Source organism: Puccinia triticina, chromosome 9A (genome assembly GCF_026914185.1).
Source record: "Puccinia triticina chromosome 9A, complete sequence".
Classification (NCBI taxonomy): Eukaryota; Fungi; Basidiomycota; class Pucciniomycetes; order Pucciniales; family Pucciniaceae; genus Puccinia; species Puccinia triticina.
The window spans coordinates 129708-148039 of record NC_070566.1 but is presented as its reverse complement, the minus strand read 5'-3'; the positions used below and the strand labels follow the sequence as shown (position 1 = coordinate 148039).

The 18332-nt window shown below is 48.1% G+C and overlaps 1 protein-coding gene across 1 annotated transcript; it reads right to left on the bottom strand.

The window, feature by feature from the left end:
• Window positions 1-16596: 16596 nt before the first annotated feature.
• Window positions 16597-16967, bottom strand: PtA15_9A17 (uncharacterized protein; the record flags this gene model as incomplete). Its single annotated transcript, XM_053172361.1, has 3 exons — window positions 16597-16724; window positions 16851-16929; window positions 16962-16967. The coding sequence occupies 3 exons, from the start codon at window positions 16965-16967 to the stop codon at window positions 16597-16599; spliced, it is 213 nt and encodes a 70-aa protein (XP_053023448.1).
• Window positions 16968-18332: the final 1365 nt, after the last annotated feature.

Sequence of the window (18332 nt, the reverse complement as noted above, 5' to 3'; positions counted from 1 at the left end):
CCTTTGAGATGAGATTAAAGTCATTCAGTGATAACCGAATACTCCCAATCCTTCCAAAAGGTAATGTACCCCACGCCACGTAGTGCCTGCTCATCCCTTAAAGCCCATTTAAATAAGTCCCAGTCAAACCTACCAAACAGAAGTACCATTTTTGCTATGGTTTCTGCCAAGAATGTCTCTTCCTCCTCCCGCCTATCCTGCCAATTATAGTAGGTTTCTTGCTCTGCCGTAATGACCTTACCTACTGTATTTCCCCAGTACATATCCTGTCAATCATCTAAGGTAATCCACCAAGATTCTGGCCAAATATTGTCATTCCTCAAGTATCCTAGTGTTCCTTCGTGATTTAGCAACATCATGAATCCTATCCGACCTGTCCAGTATCCAGGTAGCTCATCCCAACAGTTTCCTGCAATGGAGCTATACGTTTCCGGAAACATTCGCAAAAATTCCTTGACCGGGTATCCTTGGTCTATATAATCAGCTTTAATTGGGAATAACCGGGGTTCCGGGCCTACCGGGCCTTTCATGAATTCTGGCAACTCGTTCCAACTAGTATCCCACTTAACCTTGCTGTCCAGTTCATCCTTAGAGATCCATGTTTTGCTCTCAATGGGTGCCAGTTCAGAGTTATTCAGGCCAGTCCTTTCCAGGTAATCTTCACCACCACCCATTTTCCCATCGTCCTGATAGCGGTATGCTTCTGCGGAATCCCCTAACGTAATCTCTCCTCGTTCTTGAATTTTGTACTCTGGTCCTTGCTTGTTTTTCTCTACCACTAGCACCCCATTGCTTCCTACGTTACCGTCCTTTTCACTTATGGATTGAACATTGTTCCCTGAGCATGCACTCTTGCCTGTAGAATACCCATCTCCGTCCAATAACACCACGCCAATGTCTTCCCCACCTGATGTCGTGTTGGTTGTTGGCTGTCCATTATTATCCTTGTATGTCTCAGTTCAAATACTAAAACATTTATCCGCTATTCTTTGTGGAGGTTCCATTTCCCATCCTGGAATTTCTGGTGCGCAGATTGGTATACACAATCTCTCTCCATCCAACATCTCATAGCTCAAAATTTCTCCTCGTGCTTTTGACAACTCTAGTTGCACTTTGTGATCCGCCAAGAAAGGTCTTCCCAGCACCGTATATACCCTGCCTTGAACAATAAAAAAATTTGCTGCTTTGTTGTCCTCCACGTCTATATGGAGCGGAATAGATTCTGCTAGGCCCACAATGGGTGAAGAATGACCGCCAATACCCGTAATATTCATACTGATTTCCCTGGTAGGTAGTTGCAACTGCAGAGCAACAGTTTCTGGCATGATATTCAATTCCGCCCCACTATCAACTAACGCCTTAATTTTTCGTCCATTAATATTGATATTGACAAATCCTAACGGGCATGCATACGCCAGAGGAGCAGCTAGGTGAAGTGGTCGACCCTGGCAGTCAAATTCTTCCGCAAAGTCGTCCTGGTTACATCTTCCTGAATTCTGTTGTCGATTTGCCATCTTAACCTCTCCTGCCGGCAGATTATTCAAATCTTGTAGAAATTTTGGGGCAATTAGCAAGAGTTCCTCTAAGGTGAGTGTGAAACTTTGCTTCAGTATTTTCTTCCTTAATCCCCCCCCAACTTTGACCCTATCCACATTCTTCTCCATTGATTCTTTTGCTGATTCCTCCTCTTTGCTTTCCACTTCTTTCTCCAGTAGCTGCTCCTGTTCCTGGTTTTCCTCGCCTTCGCTGCTTCCTTCATCCAATGTTCCTTCCACCCATGCTCCAGGATAACTTGACCTCCTCTTAAGTACTGCTGCTGGCCTCTTATTGGCTTCTTGATTTGGTGCTGGGGGCTTAGGTACAGTTTCTTTGGGTTTTTCCGCTTTCTCAGGTTTGGATTGGGTTGGCTGACTTTCTTTTTCCTTCTCCTTTTCAGCATTCCTTGGAGATCTTCGTAGGCCAAAACCAATCTGAATTTCCTTGTCCTGCTCGCCGTAATGCATCTCTGGTGGACTCCACATCTCCCATCGGTTGGTTGAAATCATGGTTGCCGTTGGTTCCTGTAAGTTCACTGGCCCCATTTTTCCTGCGGCCATATTTGCTCTCATTTCCGCTCCTTCCCTGCTTATAAACTCAACCCGCTCTGCGTATCGCCGTACCAGTTCCCGAATAGAATCCCCTGTGTCCGATGGAATTGGTTCCTTGTTGGGATAGTAATAGTTTGGACCTGACTTGAATACTGCCCGCTTGGTTATGTCTTCACTCAGATGTGAGCAAAACATGACTGTATGGTCCATCTCCTTACAGTAAAAACACTGAATTGGTGGCCGTGGAAACAGTGGTCCTCCTGGTCCTGCTGGTCTAAATCCTGGTGCTGAATGTCTTGGTGCTGCTAAATGAGGTGGGAAAGGTCTAGAATTTGGGTTAGTATTCAAGTTAGTATTCAAATCTGTACGTAATTTCTTGATTTCCTCCTCTAATGCCTTTACCTTATCATTCCCCTCCTCTGGCTGGGGTTTTGCTTGAACTTCCTTGTTGGTTTCTGGATCCTTGCTGACATTCTTACCTTTTGTGGTACCCACATCCATATCCAATACCGCCAATGATGCCTCCACGTATTCCTTCAACTGTTCCAGCTTAGGTACCAGTGCCTTTCCGTCCTTGGTCTTGCGTAATTTCTTATTATGCGCCATATCACGTGCCACGTCTCGCCGTATCTCCGTTGAAATTGCCTTCCAAAGTGGTTCCCCACTCTCCGTGTTAACGTCCTCGTATCCCATCTTCTTCAAGTATGCCAGTATTTCCTCAAGATCACCTATAAACGACCGGTACTCCTCCTTTGTTTGGATGCCACCCTTGTCTGCATACTTTTCAACCAAGGTGCCTATTGAGCCCTCATTGAATCGCCTTTTTGGTGTTGCCCCTCCCCATTTTCGAATGAGTTCCGTCTTCAGCAGCTCCCAATCCCGTTTCTCATGGCCCTCTATGTTCTCAATACATTCACTAATCTTCCAGTCCTTCACCAAGAATGGCAATTGTAAAGCCACATCTTGTCCACCAGCTTTTTGCATTGAAGCTATCTTTTCCACACGCTGAATGAACAACTCCACTTCAGTCCCATCAAAATGTAAGTTCATCTTCTTAGTATCTAGTAAAACACCCTTTTCCTCGTCCACTAACTTGATCTCTGCTCGTGATCTGAACTGACTAGAGTTTGGTGATGATCCAGGTGTTTCCCCCACGCTATCCGTAATTCCTTGAATGGTTGTGTCCATACCCACTGGTCTTGGAGTGAATGGAGTTGAAGTTGCGAATTGGAGTGACGGTCCTTGTTGAACTGGAGTTTCTGGTATAGGTACGTTTTCTGGTGCCTTCTTCTCTGCTAGCCATGCTGCCATCATTTCCTTTAGCTCCTTCATAGCTGCTCGCTGTTCTTGAATAATTGCAGACTGCTCTTGAATTATAGCTGACTGATCTTGAAGTGGTGGATCCATGATGGGTAATCGCTGATATCCAATCAGTTGCTCTTCCAAATCTTCTGACTTCTTCCTGGTGACTTGATCACAGTATTCACTCAGAAATTCTCTCTCTTGCTCGGTCAAATCCCCGTATTCCCACTCCCTGGTGTTGTAATCCAGACTTAAATCCAAACCCCACCACGTACGCCAAATCCTATCCCGTCTTTCACTTGCTGATGATATCCTATCCTCGTCCCGATCCTCGCCGTCCACTCCTGAGATCCTGTTCTTGCCGTTATCCGTTCCTGAAATCCTGTCCTCGCCGCCGTCCACTTGACTATCTTGATCCTCCGTTAGTTGAAGTTACTGATGATCTTCTTAAATTTTTTGATGACTTGATGATCTTTCCAAAGGTAATCGGCCACTGTTGGGACACCAGATGTAGGGACTCCAAAGGGAATGGATGAGTGGTAATCGAAGTTCCGTTGAGGGGGAGATAAGTTGTGAATAAGATGAAAGCCTATTACAACTTACGGGTGGTTTGAAAGACCTGCCCCTCTGATGGTACTATGCAAATAACCAAGAGTCTTGTAATCAATATTTAAATGGTGTGGCTGATTCCAAAGATAGCTCTTACTTTTGTATAGTAATCTCTATCTGACCTAGATCACTTGCATCAATAGTTGTGGTGAATCTTTTGTAACTTGGTTTAACGTGGTGGGTGAGATAAAGTTTGATTTATGTTGTAAAATTTGTGATGTTAAATTGCTGACACTATGTTGTTGTAATAATCTGCTACAAAGTAAATATATATATATATGGGTTGGATGTTGGTTGTTGGTTCTACTACTGTTCTTAACACACACTAAAGTTCCACCAGGGGAAATTTCAGGGCACTGGTCATGCAGTGACTTCAATTCAGAACTGTGACACTTTTAGGGATTTGGTAAAAAAGACAAAAATCACCAGAAAGATCAAGGATAGAAAACAAGTTTCACTTTAGAATCACTGGGTTGGATACTGAGTTTATTTTTAAATTCACAAGTTAAGATTATGAAATTCCCCAACATTTCCTCCTTGTATCCACAAGGATTTCACAACAATTTCAAACTATTTTTATGATGAAATACTAAAAAAATTAAATGTATCAGCAGCTTTTATCAAGTCAACATCCAGATATAGATACATAATTTCAGGTTTTTATATTGAGGGGATGCATTTGAGGACTTCCTCTCCTCCAGAGATGGCAAATTTGCACCCACCACCTGCTTTCAACTGGACAGAGCATGTGGTTGAAAGTGCAGGTGTCTGAGATTCCAGGAAAAAGTGGGAAGGTACCTGGGTAATCAAATCCACACCCACCTCTTCAGCTGGGAGGATGCATTCCTTCCGGTTGCCAAGGTTTTACAACCTTTGCAGCTGGAAATTCCTCTTTTTCACCAAGGTCTTACCACCTCTCTGACCAGGAGGGATTCTTTCTGGTTCCTGGGCTATATCATAGCAGCCAGAAGTGAACCCTCCTGGTGGAGGAGGTTAGAAAACCTTGGAAAACAAGAGGCAATGTGTCCTGGTTGCAGTGGTTATACAATTAACAACCTTGTCAACCAAGATGGAATCCTCCTGGTTGTGGAGGTATAAGTAAAAGGTCGACTTTCACGGGCCTCCTGGTTTCAGAGGTTATACAACCTTTTTGCATAGCCAGAAGAAAACCTCCTGGTTGCAGAGGGGAAGCCTCCTAGTAACAGAGGTTCTACAGCCTCAGTGTTAAGAAAGAAGCCCTCCTTGTTGCAGAGCTCACACAACCTTGGCAACCAGAAGGAAACCCTCCTGCCACTGATTTCATTGTCATATTCAGCTGATGATATTTCAATATGGGATAGTTTTAAATCAAATATTTTAAGTGCTTTTGGGAGTCATTTGTTTGAATAATACTGTTTGATTGTTCCATTCTTGAGTAGGCATATCCCAAAATTTTATCATTTATATTCTTACAGATTCAACAAAAAAAAGGAGGAAGATGAATTTCATTGGAGTACATAGGGCTCCATATGTTAATGTGATGAACTTGAAATTTACAACAGCATTCTCGAATTCCTGGTGGTTTAAAAAATTTCTATTCTTTGTTTATGCTATAATACATTCCCTAATTGGCCTAAATGGAAACAAGTCAACATGTGGTGCATAGAATTCATCACTGGGATTACTGACTTGAACAATGATAAGGCCCAAAAATTCATCAACTCCTTCAAGGCTTCTATAGAAGTTTACTTGGTCTACTTCTTTGAGAATTGTTCTTGGTGAAATTCTCATGTGATTGTTGTCCAAGAGGTACCTGGCTTTCAAGGTTTTAGCATGGTTCTATACTAGGATGTTAGTGAAAATTAAATTGATCAAAAATTTGAATGGACACTTAATTTCACCTGGTGCCCTACAATGAACTCAAAATCCATGCGGGTTTTTGGCCCTGGTTAAGGGGCTGTACATTTTTCAGGGTTTGGACTTTGTGTCGCTCCAACCCCCTAGGGAAGCCCAAACACTGCCCTTGCAGTGGTGGGCAGTTATCCAAATTAAAATCTGCCTGCAACTGGCTGTAAAAAGCTGTAGAGATGTGCAGTAGAGTTGTGATTGTATCCTTGGGTTGCTTGATAGTCCTTCCAACATATATTCATTGTATTCGCGTATTGGCTAACTGGCTGCTTTTTAATAATGAAATCCAGGTCAAAAATTCAGTTATCCATAATTATTTGCTTGGATAACTAATTTCAGGTTTCTTTTCAGGGATAATTTTTTTACAGAGGTAAAGCCTATGTCTCCAAAGTTGGAAAAATTCTTCATTATAACCACATAAAGCTTTGTTTTATTTGAATTGCCAATAAGCAAAGATGTAGGCCACTAAAATCTAACTTACAGATAAAATTAATGGATAACTTGATAACGTATCTGCCCACCCTTGGCGCTTGCGGGTGGGGTTCCAGGCTTCCCAATGTGCGGGTCTACTGCGTGAGGAGACCCTCTCAACTGGAGAGATTCTCCAATCTCTATCCAGCGCGTCCGCACGTGCTGGGCGCTTGGGGCGCTGAGTGAGGTCTTGACCGCGACACAGCTCTTGAGCGCGCAGAATGCGGCTTCTTAGGAGGGCCTAATGTGAGCCCCTCTACGGTTTGACTGAGAAGCGGTTTTGAAGGGTATCTCTCTTCTTCTCTTTTTTCTTTTCTTCTCGTTTTCTTTTTTTTTTGTTTTGACGGGTGGGAGGGAGGCTGAAAAAGATTGGGATAGACAATGGCGATACGCGCTGCTGAAGGAGTGGATGAGGGGACAAACCTGTAATTGGTGGTCCAGTGGTATAAATACCTGGTGGCTTTGCCTAGAGCCTATGTTGTCGTCGCGCCTGACTCCTAGGCCTAGGGACCGTCCTTAGTTCTGTGGCCTTGCCGCGCGTACTCGCTTCTTGTACCGCCAAGGCCTCCGTGATTGCGCGTATCTTTGCTTCGCCTACTTGGTGTGGTTGCGCCTTGAGGTCCCCTGGCGGGGGCCTCTGCGGCTAGGGGGCGTGTCACAGCCATGGACTTTAGCCACCTCTGCTGCGCGCGGGTAACTCTCAATCAAATTCCTCCTCATTTTCTGTCCTGTCTGTTTGCATGCAAACGGACAGGACAACGATTTTGTGGTTGTCCTGTCTGTTTGCATGCAAACAGACAGGACAGCGATGTTGTGGTTGACCTGTCTGTTTACATGCAAACGGACAGGACGGTGATGTTGTGGTTGTCCTGTCTGTTTGCATGCAAACGGACAGGACGGTGATGTTGTGGTTGTCCTGTCCGTTTGCTTGCAAACAGACAGGACAGAGGTGTTGTTCTGGCTGTCCTGTCCGTTTGCTTGCAAACAGACAGGACAGAGGTGTTGTTCTGGCTGTCCTGTCCGTTTGCGTGCAAACGGACAGGACGGCAATGTTGCGCGCGGCGTAGCCGTAGCTCGCGCGCGGGGGGGAGGCCACATCCGCTGCGCTCCTGTAAAGATCAAACAAGGTAGGCGACAGCCACAGCATCGCTGTCCTGTCCGTTTATTGGAAGTTACTGGCGCGCAGCAGAAGGGGCTAAGGTCCATGTAAGGTGCCCCTCCCCTAAACCCCCGGCTAGGGTCGCTCCCAGAACCTGGGTACCAGACACCTAGCCGGAACTAAGCTCCACGATACGCGCACTCACGACGAAGGCGGTTCTACGCGATAGGGCCTCGGATCGAGTACCGCGGAAGACCAAGCCTCGCACCAGAAGACCGACCTTAGGGATACCCATAGGCGCTCCAAGGTCCCTAGGGCTCAACAGGTGGGTATTTAAGCCGTCGACTCAGCCAGCGGCTTCCACCTCACCACTCTCACTCATCCAGTCCTTTCCACCCCTGAGCGCGTATCGCTAATTGTCAGAAATCTTTTTCGTTTTTTTTTCACCTGAGGTCAACCACTATCCTTTTTGAGAACATTACCAACCCAAATTCCAATCCTTCCGCCTTACGCCACTCGACCTCAACCATCTTACACATATCCCTGTTTTCACCAAACCCAAACCAGTTTCCCTACTTCCTACAGCCTACACCATGTCCGAATCAATCCCCAAGAGTTCTGCCCCTAGAGCAGCTGACAAGAACATAGCTTCCCCTACCCTTACCGGAGGCATGGTTAATCCGACAACCTTAGCGGTACAACAACCTCAAGATATTAGTGACGACTTACCTCTCACGATGACTGGAGAAGCCTCACAAGCGGAAGCACAGAGTGTTGAGGAAGCATTAGTCCCTCAGGGTAAGTCACCAACGAATGATATTTGTTCCTTTATCGGTCAGACAATCTCCTGACATTTCGTTGCATGTTAGACACTGTAACAGTTGAACCAACTGCAGGCCCTGCCAAGAATACGAGGGCTAAAGCAAACCCAACAGCAAAGCTGAAGAGGGCCGCGAAGAAGCAGGCAGAGCCGGTCGACAAGCAGCCAGTGCCCAGAGCCCCCAGACTCCCTACCGACAATCACGTCGAAGAACCAGAGCCAGACATCATGGAGTTGCTAGGAGATAGAGACTGTCAACCGACCGTGAATCCCCTTGCTCCCATCGTCAAAACCTCTCCAGCTGAGAAAAACCCCCCAAGCGACAACAGAGAGGCCATCAGGATGAAAGCCACTGAAGCTGATAATGAAGGAGATTTTGAACGTTCAAATTTCTTCTACAACATGTTCGCTTCAATTGTTAACAATAGAAAAGCTCCAATCCAGCCTGCGATAATCAACGGGACTAGCGTCAGACCATCCCTCCTCTCCAACTTAATTGCCGCAGATTCAACCCCAGTCCTTGCCCCTTCAAAAACCATTCCCAACCCTTCACAAGACAATCCGTCCACCGAAGTCAAGACAAAGCAGAAAGGCTTATCCTTTAAGATAGGATGCTCAAACCAGCATGTCAGCATCGGCTTCACACCTTTCTTTGACAAGAACCTCAAGGAACTCAAAGCCCCGATCCCGCTCACTATCTTCAACCGCAAATGGCAAGCCAACACCATGTCCTATCACGCGGTCAATCGCTCTTGCTCTGATGATAATAGCTCAGAGAAAGGCCTCAGATATTTCGGTTTTCCCTACCCGAGCAAATGGTCTCTCTCTTTAGGAGCATGGACGGTAGCTCATAGGGAGTTTCACGTTTGCATTCGAGATGTCTACGGATTCAAGATTTTCGCTGATTGGCTCCTAGCCCACAAGGCCAACTGCGACAAGATTCACTCCAACGTGTGCTTCCTCGCAGAACTCCGATACGACATTCAGATGAGAGCAAACACCTTTGCCCATCACATCACCATTGGAGAAGAAACTTTTGTTCCAGACATCTCGGTCTTTCGCCAGGACATTGCTGACCAATGCTATGAAGATGCAAGAAAGAAGAACGAGATTGATTTTGAAGATAACCCTTATCGAGTTGGCGGCAAGCAAGGGGGATGGGACCCAGCAACTGGTGCTCCGAAGGGCCGATCCGTCAACTTGCTCAACCTTTCGGACCCGACTCAAGCAAGTTCAGCTCAAGGTTCCTCAAGAGGGGGACACCCGAGATCCAGGGGAGGACGCTCTAGGGGCTACTATGTAGGAGATAGGGCCTTCTACAACCCTACTGGCGGTAGATCAAACAACCCCCCGGCTAACTTTAGGGATTGGAAGAGTGGCCACACTAGCGGTAACCCAGCCCCAATGTAGGCCCACCTTAATTTGCTTCCATCGTTACACAGTTTTGCTCTGTCAGACATTTGGATCCCTGTGTTTCTTTGTTTGCATCTTTTCCGTTTGTACGGCCCGACGAAATCCTTCTCATACTCTCTCTGATCCTCATTCACCAACCTAATGTTCCAAATTTTATGAACTATCCTTTTTGGCATTGGCTTACACACATGTTTTTGTTTGTCACCTTGTCTCGTTTTTCGCGGCAATTGATATAAACCTATTTGTGTACCAGACTTACTCCATTGCACGAGCGTCCCACCTCCGATATTGAGAAAACAGACCCTGATACAAGGGAGCAGGGTAAGAGAGCAATGACCAGCCACCAAGACATGGGTTGCTCCGGTAAGTACCAAAAAAAAAAAAAGAGAAAAGAGAGAGGGGGATGAGAGTTGATAAAGATGAGAACAAATTGGGCAGATACACTTTCCATTGACCCACGCCAAAATACATCACTGACAGGTGATTGCTCCTAAATTTCTCATGCAGAGCTAGGACCACCATGGCCCACGAGCGTGCGATGCGAGATGAATATCCCGGAGTGGGAATCAGCTCTAGACAGAGCAGGCCTCCTACCCGAATTCAAAGACGTCTTGATCGGCTTCAAAGAGGGTTTCGACCAGGGCATCCCCCCCCACCGCCTAGAGGACGACCTACGCTGGTATACACCACCAAACCATTCGTCATCCCTGCTGGCTAGAGAGAAGATAGAAAAATCATTCAAGATGGAGCTCAATAGCGGTTGGATGCATGGCCCTTACACCCATCAGCAAGTCGCCAGCCGATTTCCATTCTTTTGCACTAGTCCGTTAGGCGCAGTGGTCAATGGAGATGGGTCAGTAAGACCCATTAATGATTTGTCCTTTCCAAAACATGACTCCCGCATTCCCTCGGTAAATTCATTCGTTGATAAAGCCGATTTCACCACAACTTGGGATGACTTCACGGTCGTATCCGCATTCCTCCGTGCCCGGGAGAAGCCCTGTCAATTAGCTCTTTTCGATTGGGAAAAGGCTTACCGACAAATCCCGACAAACCCGGCTCAATGGCCCTTTCTCATGACTCTAACGTTCGACGACATGCTCCTCTTGGATACAAGGATCACATTCGAAGGCGTTGCCGGCTGCGGCTCCTTTGGCAGACCAGCAGACGCGTGGAAACACATCATGATGCACGAGTTCGACCTCACCACGATCTTCCGGTGGGTCGACGATAACCTATTTGTGAAAGAGCCGGAGTCCGCGGTCTGTATGGACGACGTAGCAGCAAGATCAGCGACTTTAGGCGTTCTGACAAACAAATCCAAGTACTCACCCTTTGCCGACGAACAAAAGTTTCTTGGCTTCATTTGGAGTGGCAAGGACAAGACAGTCCGGTTACCAGACGCGAAAGTCGATCTCTGACTTTCCCAAATACAATCATTCCTAGACGTGACCCACCCGTTTACGTACGACGAAGCTGAAATCATGGCAGGCCAATTAGGACACACGTCCTACATCTTCCCACAGATGCGCTGCTACATCAATGGATTCTACCGATGGATGAACAATTGGATATTCCGACACCACCCCCGATGCCCACCCCCACACGTAGTCGATGACGTAGAACGCTGGGTACACGTCCTAACCACCCAACGACTAACCAGACTCATCGCCAGCCCACACCCAACTGACGTTGGCTGGGTAGGCGACGCATCGACATCCTTTGGCATAGGTGTCATTGTGTCAGGGCGATGGGCACAGTTTAAGGTCACACCGGGTTGGAACCAAGATCCAGAGATGCCAAGAGATATCTCGTGGCTAGAGACAGTGGCGGTGCGCCTGGGCTTAATCATCCTCCTTTCAATGAACGCCAGACCCGGGAAGGTATTCTTCGTCGAGACAGATAACTCGTCCACGAAATCGGTCATTCAGAAGCGCCGCGCGGGAAACGTGGCGGTCAATGAGGAATGGAAGATGATTCAAGACCTCTTGATCTCCCACGACATTGACTTGTTGGCCCGGACAGTCGCATCGGCGGACAACCGTGCAGATGGATTGTCACGAGGAGACCGGGCAGGTTTGCAGGCAAAACACCAGATCCGAGTGATAGTTCCCGCAGACTTGACCCCCTTTGTTTGTGAAGTCGTGTAATACACCTATCCGTCCTTGTATTTAGGAGCGCGTATGACCCAAGGGTTTTTTCCATACTTCCTCCTTCCCATGCACTATTGTACCCGCGTCTACCGTCCGCACCACAGACAGCTCCCGACAGATCACTCCCGTATTACTGTTAATAGTTCCATGCCTGCCCAGTACCACCTCCCAGCCATTTCGGCCTTCTTGTCCGACGGGGTCACTAGGAAAACACCCTCAACCCTAGACTTGCACACTCTTTACGGGTGGAAATGGAATACACTATTACTTTACAACGCTGGCGTGAAGAAGTATATCCGCTTCAAGCGCGAAACGTCATCTGCTCAGTCCCTGTTGCCCGCCTCATCGCAAGACATTTACCTTTTCTGCTGGTGGGCAGGACGGGCTATCGGCAAGCACGGCTCGAAGGAGGTAACAGCAAGGACCATCTCTTGGTACCTATTTGGCATCAAAGCATGGCATATCTACCACAACAGGCGATACCCATACGAGTCATCCGCGAAAGTCGTCGTAATCCTCCAATCCTCCGCATGGCTTGATGCCGCCTCTCCTGCCCGGCCCCCCAAGTCGGCGATGCAACTCCACCACCTGCTCTACTTGGCCAGTCACCTGCGAGGTGGCCCCCCTTTCTATACCGCGTTATTCGACCTCGCGGTGGTAGCATTCTGGGGGATGGCGAGACTCGCCAAACTAACTTCCACCGCCGGAGTTAGTCACGCCCCCAACGAAGTCTCACTCCTCGCGCGAGACGTCCGGTTCCACACGTCCCCGGGCTCCGACGCCCCAGACCGCGCGACCCTCATTCTACGGACCGCGAAGACTGCCAAGCCAGGAGAGCACCAGCTCATCCACCTGAAGCGCATCGGAGGGCCGCTTTGCCCGCTAAGAGCAGTTTTGAGACGGTTGGCGGATGCCCCAGCCCCCGACGACACACTCTTCAGCTACTCCGACGGACAGAACCGCCATAATTTGACTAGATCTGCCGCGGTGCAAGCCTTCCAAACCCTCTTGCAGGCCGGCGATTTCCACGGTCTCTCGGGCCACTCCTTTCGGGTGGGGGGAGCGTCTCTGCGACACGCCCTCGGCGTCCCCATCCCCCAGATCTGCCGGCTGGGGAGGTGGACATCTGGCTGCTATGAGCTCTATATCCGACACTACTCAGTAGCAGAAAGGTCCTCAGCCTTATCTATCTTAAGGAATTCTCTCCTCTAGTAGTCCTTTTTGTGTGTGGTCGAACATTCTCATTTTTCTTGTACTTGGCGCGTAGACAATTCTCTTTTGAAAGTCACCTTCTTAGAGTAACGGGCCTACCTAATGTCTCAGGCTCTCAGAAGCCGAGTTTTTGGGGCTTACATTAGGCCCTCTTCAAGAAGCCTCCGGCCAAGCGCTCAAGCTGTCTCGCGGAGGAATGGCCACTCGCCGCCTGACACGCTACGCGTGCGCAGGCGCGCTGGGCAAGGCGCTATGGGTAACCCACGCCTTCGCTCAGCCTTGAGGGGCCGCCTCGCGCAGTCGACCCACACATTGGGTGGCCTGGAGCAACTCGCAGCAATGCGACGCTCGGGTCACCCTAGGAGGACAAGCTCGGGGAACCCCCTGAAAGCTTGGTACTCCGAAACATGTACAGCTACGGGCGCCGCCCTCATGGACACGCAAACGGACAGGACATCCACGACACCTCTGTCCTGTCAAAGGCGAGCTGGAGAAATACCAGCCCGCCGAGAGGGATGGATCCTCCCGGCCAGCTGGTTCATGTACCAACCCGCCGAGAGGGATCCCTCTCGGTGAGCTGGCGTATACAGCCCGCCGAGAGGGATAGATCCTCTTGGCGGGCTGGTACATATACCAGCGCATCTGGGATACCCGCCGAGAGACCCCCTTGGCGAGCTATGTACCAGCTCGCCGGAGACATCCTCTCGGCGAGCTGGTATATGTACCAGCCCGCCGAGAAACATCCTCTCGGCGAGCTGGTATATGTACCAGCCCGCACAGGCTGGCGCCCCTCGCACGAAGCGCAAGCCTCCAAAGGAGGGACTTGGGAGTAAGCGGGGAAATTTGGGGTGAGCGCTGAGGACCGCCTCAACCCATTTGGCTGGTGTCAAACTTTGACACCACACCATTATAGCATCCTGTGAGCCGAATGGGCTGGCCAGGTGCCAAATTGAAGCCCTACATCTGGCCTTCAAACCTTCAGACACAGGCCACAGATTTTTAACTTGGACGGTGTTGAAGTTACAAAGCTTGTAGAATCATGCTTCAGTATTTCCTGCTTGTAATTAAATGAAAATGCATCAATTCCTAATTCATGATGGATACATAATATAATTATACATATTGGTATGCTTGATGTACAGGAGTTGAAAAAAAAACCTTGATTTGTTGGAGCAAGGTCAGCAGCAGTTTTGCCAGGATTTCAAGCAGCCATCTGGGGCGATAAAAAGCTGATTAGTTGATGGCTGCCTGTGCAAGAAGCTAGCCTGCAAGGCCGCACCACACATGTCCCTATTGGGCAAAAAAAGGATGTGAGATAGTGTATCAAAGGAAAAATGGGGGTTGGTTGGGCCCCAGGCCCGTCAGCTCTCACACCAAAATTTTCAGCTTGGGGGAAAGCCTCTCTGTGGGACAGACACCCTGCGGGGCTCTCCTCCACAGAGACTTGGTTGAGCTTGCTGTCCTGTCCGTTTGCACGCAAAAGGACAGGAGAATCACAACAGGGGAAGAGCTGCGGGTGTGGGGTCTGCCCACTCGCGCAACATGGCAAGGCCCGCCCCGAGTTCCTGGCCACGCAAGACTTGGAAAATACAAGCCATCCGCTGGAACTCTGACAACCAATTTACCAAAACCTTTCACGGCCACAGAAACCACCAGGGAAATTTTCGCCCTGCCCGCCCGCCCAGTTGTGGCTCCCACCCGCCCGGTGGGCTCCTGCCTTTTTTGGAATCTCTACACCATGGCAAGAGAGACTAACCTATTTATGAGTCACACCCCAGTGCAAGAGAAACACATCCACTCACACAGGCAACATCTCCTCAGACTTTCCCAAGAGGGGAAAAGTGAGAGGAAGAAACTGACTCCCCTCAGCCTGTACCAGGCAGACTTGGGGACCTACAGGAGTAGCTCCCGGGTTTGCCCACACAGACAAGTAGTTTGACTTAGATGTCATGGGATTTATGAAAGAAAATCCCAGGCAGAACCGCCTGGCACATGTGTGAATGCCTAGCCGTGGAGTGGACCGCTTGCGTGCAAAACAAAGTCCCTTGAGACATTGGGCCCCCGGGGGGTAGGTTGACGTGCAAACGGACAGGACAGGGATGCTGTGGCTGTCGCCTGGGACGGCAATGTACTTGTGGTTGTCCTGTCTGTTTGCGTGCAAACGGACAGGACGGCAAATGTGCTTGCATGGTTGTCCTGTCCGTTTGGGTGCAAAAAAAAGTCTCTTGAGACATTGGGCCCCCGGGGGGTAGGTTGACGTGCAAAAAGACAGGACAGTGATGCTGTGGCTGTCGCATGGGACGGTGATGTACTTGTAAAACGGACAGGACGGCAATGTGCTTGCATGTTTGTCATAAACAATTATGACTATTCTAGTACAACTGGTGACTGAGTACAAGTGAAAATGTTCAATGAAGCTTTTGGCGCAGCAGCAATTCAGTTGATTTCTGAGTGAAGCGTTTGTTTGTGTCAGGAGCTCTGGGTCGTCAATTGGGTGGTAAAGGTGGGCCAAGATGGGAGGGCGGCAAGAACTAGAAGGAGCTGTTTGTCTTTGGATCACAACTTCTACTCACACACAAGGTTATCCTGATCAATCACCGGATTTTCCCCGAGATAGTCTGATCTGACTGGCTGATCAGACCACCTTCTAGACAGACTCGTGTTACACATGTGAAATGTCCTGCAATGTAAGGGGCGCCCGCGAGGGATTGCAAGGGCAATTGACCCCTTCTACATAGGCTCAAAACTCCCTTGACCTAGGCTATGTAGTAGGGGGAATGTAGTTGGTTGGGGTGCCAACACTTCAGAAGAGGAGGATGACCCATGGCCAGCTCCAGCCACAGGCAAAACAAGGTTGCTCACCCTTCCAGAATCAATCACAAAACTAGGCCCAGAGGCCTTGTACCAACGGTGCAACAAATACAATACATGTATTTGTATATGGCATTCATTGTATTGTTTTGTATAGCATATACAATGTACTAGAGGCCAAGGCGGCTTTGCCGCTGCACGATCAGGTCCCAGTAAATCTACACCCAAAGAGTGCGCCACACCCAGACCCCGCTGCAGGCTCAGGCCTCCACCATCCAAACTATTTGAGCTGTTTTCTGCAGATGGGCTCGGGGCTTAGGCTCTGGGGTTTAGCTCAAGCCTGAAACTCAATTGAAATAACCAGCCAACTCCAAATCAGCTCACGCATGCATTATATGACACAAGCATAACCAGCTACACCACAGCCGTCCCTCGCTATATCCAGAATACTTATGTCTCCTCCTTCTACAGTTCCAGAGAGTTTACATTAGGCAAACCTTGAGCTAGTCAGATGTTTCAATAATTACAGTAGGCTATCTTAACGAGTACTTTGCGCTTGCTAACTATGAAAATATTAATATCACACCGATCCCCACCACCATTCACAGATGAGGAACATGTCACAAAGCCAACAGACCCGCCACACACCAACAAACGGAAATTAAAAACACATGGGGCCTCCGCCAAAAATAACCATGTCATAACCAACAGACCAAAGGCAAAAAAGAGCCATCAGGGACTCATGACCCGACGGTCTAAAGGTGTCACAAGTGGCGGGTGGGGTTGATGGTTAGGACTGGGTCTGATCTCGCGGGGCTGGCTGGGCGCAATGCGGTCGGGCGTAAAATGGGCCGAGGCGTCTGCGATTGAAGTGGAGTAGGCAAGGCGATTAGCTGGGCGCGACTTGAATGTCTAGGTTACATGATCCCTGGCTTGGCCAAGGTCACCGTATGAGTGGCTTGGCCTTGGTTGGTCAGATTACGTACAAAAGTCGATATTGCGGTTCTGCAAACCCTTGGCAACGGGCTTGCCGGAAGCGAATATCTTGTTGTGGGTGTGACGGGGCTAGGTGTTTGGTCGGTTGAGCGAGTGCGTACAAGCATGCGTGGTTACCGGGTTAGGTTGGGGATGTCATGGCGGCAGTTTCAGGTTGGATGTGGTTGTTTCGGGTACAGTATGAAGGAGGAAGGGTTCAGCGGGCGATTAGGCGATTCGGGTGTCGGATAGATAAATAGAAGCGGCCGCTCGTCGGTTGTTCCCCAGGGAGTTTGGTGATGCTGAATTTGAGGCTATCCTTCTCCCTCAACCCTTCCGCTGTTGCATGTGCGCAGTTTGAGGGGCGAAGAGTTGGCCCCCCACTGGTTTGCAAGCTTTGCTGCGGGCCGGGGGCCTTCATGTCCAGTCCTTTTGACCCGTGCGCTTGACGCGGGCTGGGGGCTGAGCCTGTGGCACAGCACTTCTGCTGATGTTGGAAGGCTATTACGATTATGAAATATTTGTTTTTGTTGAAATAATTAAATTGTAGACTATGACAGTTGTTCTGGCATTTGAGCATACCCTTTTATTTTTATTTTGGAAAATAAGAGGCAAAACACTTGAATTTTTTTTTGAAAATTCTGGTAAATCTGTGTCTTTAATAAACTTGGATTTGTATTGCATTTTTTATCCAATACAATACACTGTATTTTTTGCATAATGTATTGCCCCCATCATATGTCATATTTTGTGGATTGGCTTGGTCAATACTTTTTTTTTGATTGTATTGTATTGTATTGGGTAGTCAATGCAATACAAATATGCCAAGACATTTTGTATTCACAAAAAAATACAATACAATTAAGGTGTTCAAAGTTGACTTTCATGAACTCATAACACCATAAAATCATAAAACTTTAAGCAGAAAAAATATGTACCACCCAAACACTCAAAACAGAGCAATAGTTTGAAAATGGTACATAAAAAATTACGGACTTACTTTGCGCACTGCGGAAAACTCTTTGCGCACTGTGGGGGTTGTCATCTCAACGTCCAGCCCCCAGTGCGCGCTTCTGCCACAGCTCTTCGCGCACTGCATTTTCCGCCGAAAAAACGGCTTGCATTTCTTGAGATATTTTTTGATGAATCAATAGAATGGCTTTTTATGATCCCCCTAAAAAATAATCAAGTCATTTAGGGGTCTCCTTGAGCCTAGAGAAAATTGACATGAAAAAATCATATTTTAACGCAGCAGGGACCTGTAATATCGCTTCCTGTGCCCCAGTATCCCCAAAAATTTCATTCTCACCAGCTTTCCTTTAGCCCAAATAGGTATTGCGTTTATTATTTTGCGTATATGTATAACTTTTTTGTTACACACAACAAAGCTACAAAATTTTGAGAGCACAGAAAAATATGCTTCAAAATTAATTCCCTGAAATTCCTAGCAATAGTGTGTCATTATAAAATGAGATATAAGGGGTGCGCAGCAG